The sequence below is a fragment of the Colossoma macropomum genome, unplaced genomic scaffold, assembly GCF_904425465.1.
Source record: "Colossoma macropomum unplaced genomic scaffold, Colossoma_macropomum, whole genome shotgun sequence".
NCBI classification, from domain to species: domain Eukaryota; kingdom Metazoa; phylum Chordata; class Actinopteri; order Characiformes; family Serrasalmidae; genus Colossoma; species Colossoma macropomum.
The window spans coordinates 38,343,835-38,351,903 of NW_023494791.1; the positions used below are offsets into that span (position 1 = coordinate 38,343,835).

The 8,069-nt window shown below is 36.7% G+C and overlaps 1 protein-coding gene across 2 annotated transcripts; it reads left to right on the top strand.

Moving 5' to 3' along the window:
• Positions 1-1,712: 1,712 nt before the first annotated feature.
• Positions 1,713-6,747, top strand: LOC118809991 (GTPase IMAP family member 7-like). 2 transcript variants are annotated; one of them, XM_036573510.1, is made up of 2 exons: positions 1,713-1,760; positions 5,889-6,747. In XM_036573510.1, exons 1-2 carry the CDS (start codon positions 1,736-1,738, stop codon positions 6,722-6,724), a joined length of 861 nt encoding a protein of 286 aa, XP_036429403.1. In that variant the 5' UTR covers positions 1,713-1,735; the 3' UTR covers positions 6,725-6,747. The 2 variants fall into 2 exon arrangements, with proteins under 2 accessions (XP_036429403.1, XP_036429402.1); XM_036573509.1 differs by lacking the exon at positions 5,889-6,747 and adding an exon at positions 4,265-5,279 and having other exon boundaries at positions 1,715-1,760.
• The last annotated feature ends 1,322 nt before the right edge of the window (positions 6,748-8,069 follow it).

Below are 8,069 nucleotides of genomic sequence, written 5' to 3' on the forward strand. Positions count from 1 at the left end.
TCTAAGGTAAGCTACTAAAGGTTCAAGTCCATGTTTGGGCATCCCGCCCCTGGTCACATGACATAGATTGTTTTTTATTTAAAAAAAAAACATTTTAAGCTGTGTCAAAGCAAGGATTTAAATACTTGTGTATTCAGATGTTTCTTTGTTCTGTTTTTGTAGCAGCCGGGTGCGCAGTTATTGCGACTGGGGGCCAGGAGGGGGCAGTCTCTGCGTGTGAGCAGACTAAAGCCGATGAGTTTAAACCTGCTTTTTCCCTTGATCCTTTTTATGTTCTCCCACCCAACAGTGAGATGCCAGAAAAAAAGGCTGAAAATCTGAACAAGGTTCTGTATGTTTGTTCTGTTCCTCCTGCTGTTGGTAAAATGTGCCCAAAGGTCCAATTCAAATAAAATAAGCTTTTTATGTAGTCAAATGTGTGGATTTCTTGTTTGCTTCCACATAGAATACTTTGAGCTGAGATCAAAAAATTAAATACAAAAGAGTGAAATGCAAAATATTACATAGCTTCTGAAAGGACATAGTATATAGTGCTCACCTGATATTATCTGGTGCTCACCACATAGTACCTTATGCTCATCTGACAGTATCTGCTGCTCACTTCATAGTATCTAGTGCTCATCAGATTTCCACCTGAAGAAAAAATACATCATTTCAGATGCTCCATAAAACATGAAGGGTCTAGAATGATTTTTTTTGTAGGCACTATTAAGCCAGAATCATTGCTCAAGACAGACATACGTGTAATCTGAACACAATTCATTAAGCTTAATGGGTATGTAGACAGAAAATAAATTAATAAAGTTGGCAATTAAGAAAACAAACTTTCAGTAGACAAAACAGTCAAACATTAAGCTCAAAACAAAAGGAGCAGCTTTAAATTGGCTTCCCTAGAAAAAATATAAATTGCATGTAGATTAATACACAGGAAAAAATCTAAAATCAATTCAACTTAAAAGTAAAAGTGTTGCATTCTAAAATACATTAACTACCAGGTTCAAGACTTTTCTTTTTTCTAAACGGAAATGTACATTGTTGGGAGTAGGCTACACATACATAAAATATCAGGGTTATATTAAGATTTATACTCCTTTAATTAATAAAAGTGTGTTTTCCATTAAACATCAGTTCTTATTCTATTCAAAAACTTCTTATATCCAAAATTGTTACAAATGGATATATAGCATTTTGAAATTAAGCTCTTCAACTATATATCAAGTTTATTCATACTTTTATTTATCTAATTTTATATATTATAGCATTTTATAATTTTAAATTAACCTGACTTTCTGTTTTACTCTGCAATGCAAGAAAAAAAAGATCCACTTGTCTTTAGTACATACTTTGCCATGCCTCAGGTGTGGCAAAACTGAAGGGTAACCTCCCTTCCTCCCTCTAAGGTGAACAAGGACAGAATTAGGGTGGTGAAAAAAAACCCTTTAAGAAACTCTCAAAATGTGCCAAGAATGAAACCACAGGGCTAACATCCTAATTCCAAAACTCAGCCTCAGTGAAGACTCAGTGTCAAACCCTGTTCAAACTGTCAGTCATAAGACAATAAAGGACGATGCACAAACGCCCTGAACATTAATCAAAGTAAACACCATAGAGGAGACAGTTTCACATTGAAAACAAAAGTATGGGGGTGTGTATCATGATGTGAGCACATAAACGCAGGCCACTACATTGTAACGTATCAAACACTTCACCGACCCACACAGACTCGGCAGTGCAAATGGCTACAATGGAAACTGAGGAAGGTAAGATCATGTTAAACTACAGAACTTTATAGTTTCTATAAGTGCTTGTTGGAACTGGAAGGTTGTTTTAATATTAGTAAGTTTAGTAGCAGTGTAATTGTGGTGAAAGTATGTTTTGTTGGTTTTCTAAGTGAAATAAGTTAACACATCCTCTGCAGAGACACATTTAAACATTTAAATATGGCATTCCCTTTGCAAATGAAAATTTTTTGAGTTTAACATCTTGGGAAAAACGTGTGTGTGTGTGCGTATATGTGTGTGTGTGTGTGCGTGCCCATAAAAAGATAACATTTTTATATTTTCCATTAAAACACAAAAACATTTATTCATGGCAGAAAATATGTGTTTCAGTAGTAACAATTCTTAATATTACACGTTGGGATCAAACTGCTCCCTATGTGGCCATAAGAGATAGAGATACAGTCTCACTTCCTGCTCTACAATGCAGGGGTGTGGATAAAATAAGCCTCCGACAATGAACTAAAACTCTGTGTTTTAGTAGGGACATGAAAACACAGGACAGCAAATTTTTAATAAATAATAAAAAATCCTGGTAAATATCTTAGGTCTGTTTTTTTTTTCAGTGGGACTGCAATTTGAACCAATTTGGTAGAGAGGTCTATATGTATGTAGATTCTTGCTGTCGGAAGAAAACCTCGTATCTCCATTTTTGTCATTTATAAGCTTTTGACATAATTTGAAAATGCCTGTTGTTCTTTACATTGTGTGTAAATTTCATGAAGTATGGACCGAAAGAAACGGCCCAAAATGACTTGCAAAATGTCTGGTTCCATTGACTTACATTAAAAAGTAAAGTAGGTTTTTTCCTTCCCCTGTAAAGTTTGCAGTTTTTTTTATACCTTAGCACATGATAATTCTGCAGTCAGTCAGTTAAAAATAATTTAAAAAAAATTAAATTACTCATGCCCTTTTAGATTTTTCCTACTATTAGCCTCATTGTTATCAAGGACACAATATACATTTTTCAAATGTTCAGCGTAAATGCTATTTTCAGAAACTAAAGATTTGATAAAATGTTTAGCTGTAGTGTGTCTGCAGCAGGGGTGTCCAGTCTAAAAGAAGCACAAATGATCATTTGTTTAAAGACTGAGACCAGCTGTTTAAAGACATATTTGGAATGAAAACCTGCAGCCACACCAGCTGTTTGCAGATAAGACTGGACACTGCTGTTCTAAGGTGATGTTTTTAATCTTTATATAGAATTTCTTTAAGCTAAATTATTTCCCTTTTTATGAAAGTAAAGAAAAATTAGTCACTCAGGGCACTGTAATCAAACCTAATGCAAAAATAAGTCAAGCCACTTGTGGCCACTTATGACTAAATGAACATAAATGAAAAGAACATTGTAAACATAGGAAAGATACCAGCAGGGAACGGCTGCAAGGTGTTTGTAAAATGCAAAAGGGCCGTGTTACTTGCTAAGTAAATGCAAAAGTAATGGCTCACCTGTACTTCACTCGTCTGAAAGATGAAAAGAGTAACAGGGAACTGTTTGGATAGACTGGAGTGGGAAAAGAAGCATTTATAACTGAATGGTGTGACCTCCGACTGATATAGTCAAAGAGAGTGTTGGTGTTATTGACACATCAGGTCTTCTCAAGTCCCAGAGAAAAAGAAAGATCAGGTTCTGTAAATCTCTTGGTGTTTCTCCAGCTGAGAAGAGTCAATGGGAAAGAGAAAAAACAATCGGTGAAGATTTTTGGTGAGAGTTTCTCACAATACTCCATTGTCCTCTTTAACCGAGCAGGCAGATGGCCAAACAAACAAGCTGAAGAGTACATATGAATTTGTTTATTAAGTGCTGACCTGAGAATTTAATCTGAATGACCAGTGGAAGATACTCTGTCATCAACAACAAAGAAATCAGACTGCTCAAGCAGATAGATCAAATATTTACTGAAAAAAGAGAGAAAGAGAACAAAAAAACGCTAACTGAAAGCTGCTATGGGTACTGGATTAGCTGGTACAGCAATACAAACCACACCTTGAAACGATTTGACAAGGTTTACTAAACTTAACATGTAGAAGGAGATGTAGAACTCTGGGAATTCTGAGTGGACATCTCGGTGTACATGTGGATATGAAAGGGACAAGTAAACAGCATGAAAACAGGCATGCTTGAATGGGTATGAAGCTAGATATTGGTGAAATAGTACATCATCTTTTTCCTAAACTTTAGATATACTAGATTTAACTCATTAAGCACTTAATAAGCTTTCCTTTTCAAACCTACTTTGTTTTCCATTTTTGAATAAAGGTTGACCTAATTCCCAAAGCTTATTCAAACCCGACATACAGTACTTTTCTCAGGGTACTCCTATGCTTTTCAAAATAAAGGATGTAATATGATTCTTGGACATAACTGCTGTACATAAAAATGTTCTTCCTTACTTGAATATATGTCTTGTGAATGGAAATAAATAGCATACGTTTTAATGGGACGTATTTGAAACAAATGAGCTATTCAGAACAATTCTTTGCAGGAGCAAAGGAGCACCTGAGACTGGTGTTGGTCGGCCTTCAGGGAGTGGGCAAGAGCGCCACAGGAAACACCATCCTGGGTAGAGAAGAGTTCCAGTCGGACATCAGTTCCACCTGCCTGACACTGCGGAGTAAAAGCAGTGAAGGCCTGGTGTGTGGGGGACTGCTGACAGTGGTGGACACTCCAGGTCTGTTCAGCTGCAAGCTCTCAGATGCAGAGGTGAAGCAAGAACTGGAGAGAGCCTTGACCCTCTGTGCTCCTGGACCCCACACCTTTCTCATCGTCATCCAGCTGGGACGTTTCACAGAGCAAGAGAGGGCTGTAATGGACAAACTGAATGAAATGTTGGGCTCAAATGTACATTTGTACTCTATGGTGCTCTTCACTTATGGAGACAGGCTTAAGAATAAAACAATAGATCAGTTTGTCAAAGAAGACAAGAACTTGAAGACACTGATAAGCAAATGTGGGGGACAGTACCATGTGTTCAGTAATACTGATATGGAAAATAAAGCACAGGTCAGTGAGCTTTTGGACAAGATCCACAATCAGATGACAAAGAGAAAACAACCATTTTATGTAAAGAGTGTGACAAAAGTGCAGAATACATGGAAAACCATTATCTACATTGCTGCACCTTTTGTCATATTCTTGGCAATTTCAGCTATGATCGTATTTATCAAGAGGCACGTACCAGCAGAATCAGTTACTAAACAGCCTATAAAGGTTTTAGAGCAACCTGAGAAGGCTTTTGAGCCAATTCTAGGGAAGCCTGAGACACTTTTAGAGTACGGTCCTGATGAGGATTTGGAACAAAGTGCAACACTTTGGAAAATGCTACTAGGTGTAGTAAACAACAAGCCAAAGCTGATTTCCACAGCTGTAGTGGGGTTTGGAGCAGGCTTGTGGATTCTGAAGAAATTCTTGAAAAAGTAGTTCCTGTAGGAGATCTGCACTGTGATATAAAAACAATAACAAAATGGTTACGCAGTGCAGATACTAAATGCTGGTGAGGAGAAAACCAATAATACCAATTATTGCTGTCTGCACATGTATAAAGGCTGGGTGAACTGCAGTTGCTCAGTTGGCATAGTTCTCCATAGTGATGTATGTCCCTTAAATGTGCCTGAATAAAGGCTTAAATATGTAGCCATATATACAAGAGTTCACTTTTATGTCAATAGTCTTCTGTTATGCCACACTATGTAACATGTTTATTTCACATTTCCTTTGTGTAAAATATAACAGAATGTAATTCATTTGGACTGACTACAGTGAAATAAAACAAGCTTATTAAAAATGTTTTACTATGCTTCTTCTTTTTTGAAATATTGTAATCTTATTTCTTTGTGTAATCTTTTACATTTAGTTTATGAATCATGGACTCATTACCATATTTCAAGGAATCTCAGGACTATTTGATGAATAAGGGATATGTTGGGAAATCTATGCCAAAATCCACACTTAGAGGTTTAGATAAAGTTGTGTGCTGCTTAAACCCCAATATAACCCCAGTCTCATGTCATGTTCACACTATGAATATTTTGTGGTTGTTGCCCCAAGTTAAACAAATGTATTTTACGTCACTAAAAGTTGATGATTATGTCTCTGTTTTCTTTAAACAGTGCATGACAAACAGAATTCATGTAAAGAACTCAGGATAGTTCTTTTGGGAAAGACTGGAGTTGGGAAAAGCGCTGCTGGAAACACCATCCTGGGAGAAGAAGCCTTTAAATGTGATTTATCAGCGTCATCCGTGACGGACGCTTCCTGTAAGGTCACAAAGGACGTGAACGGATGGAAAGTCACTGTTATTGACACGCCAGGTCTTTTCGACCCAAGTTTTACCTTAGAGGAGACGGTCAATAGGATCAAGCTTTGCTTCCCTCTCTCTGCCCCTGGCCCACACGCCTTCCTGATGGTGGTGCAGCCAGGCAGGTTCACTCAGGAAGACTGCAAGACCGTTGAGATCTTTCTGAAGATCTTTGGGGAAGAGGCCAGCAGACACACTTTGGTTCTCTTCACCCATGGAGACAAACTTGGGGAGAGGAGCATTCATGAATTTGTTAGTTGCAGCCCAGACCTGGAGACATTCTTCAACAAAAGCAGCCAACGACATCATGTTCTCAACAATGAGCTGAAGGATTCCACTCAGGTAGACCAGCTTCTGGAGAAGATTGAAAACATGGTGTCTGAGAATGGAGGAAGCTATTATACCAACAAAATGCTCCAGGAGGCAGAACGAGCAATCAAAGAAGAGAAAAGACGGATCCTGAAGGAAAATGAAGTGAACAGACAGTTGGAGGCACTGAAGAACGAAGTCCAAGAAGTTAGGAAGGAGCTGTGGGAAAGACGAGAGAAAGAGGCAAGAGAGCAAGCAGAGAAGAATAACAAGTATATAATCATAATTACACAAATGTTGTGGGATATTCTTGAGAAATACATCACAAAGAAGAAATAAAGGACATTTTTCTAATATGATTTTCTTTTATCATGTAAACAAGACATTTACTGTAAGATTTACCTTTGCTTGATTTCTGCCATTACACAAATGCAACGATCATTTTTAGCACCAATAAAATGTTTAAAAGAACAATCAAAGAGAATATCAAACCATTAATTACTATCTATTTTGCTACATGTGAATAAGAAGCCACTTGATGAAAGTAAGAAACGGTGAGATGAAAACAAACTACATTTTTCATTTGTGACAAAAAATAAAAAGCTTTTCTTAAATGTCACATGATTTCAAAATAAGTGATTTAATGACATACTTGCCAAATAAAGATATAATTGTACTGGATGACTTGAATTATCAGACACAATGAAGACATGGTTTGACAAGTTTGGTGTGAAGGAACTTCAGTAGTCTGCACAGAGCCCTGACCTCAACCCCATTATCTCCTTGGAAATACTGATAAACCACATTTTGCATTAAGCACCATGATATCTCACCCATATTATCTCTTTTTAAATTGTAGGAACATCTTACAAGTCAACAAACACTTGCTAACACTACAACACAGTTTCGTTGCAATACAGTTATCTGTAATGAATAATGCATGAATACACTTCATTACTAATGAATGAACATGAGAAGGAATTACTTGATCCATCAGTAGCTAGGATTGGATAATATAATTTTACACAAGGAATGTGCAGATTAACTAATAACTACTAGGAATTATGAATAATCATGAAAAATCAGATCACGAATGATCAGATCATGAATAAACAATTAAAACTCATGGCTCAAATCATCAACAAAAATAATAAATGTTACGTACAAAATATGCAATATATGTTAAGTACAATATGCAGATTGCACAATTTGGTAAAGGTTTAAAATGCTTCAACAACTGAAACTGAAACAGGCATATTTCTGTTGACTAACTAAACTTGTACAAGCATTCAACCCTCTCCAATCCAGTAAAGATGTTGCTTCTATACCTGAAAAATTCAGATACTTTTTTGTTCCTGACCTCTTCTGAGCTTAGATGGTCAGTGAGGAGGAGGGTGGACAAAATACACAACTTCTTAATTGACTAAGAGCGTTTGTAGATAAAACCATAAATACAATACTTTAACTCAAGTCATATTTTATAATTTTATTTTAGAAATTTCTACTTTTACTCAAGTTCGGACGTTTTGCACTTTGTTCACTCCTGGTGAAAAGGTTCCTGTAGCTGCAATGTGGTGGGTGGAAGGGAGTCTAGAAGTAGAGGAAAAAGAGACAGGACTGAAACAGAACTTTGGTAAAATTCAAATTTTAAACTTTGGTTGTATAAGATGGGGATCCACCATGG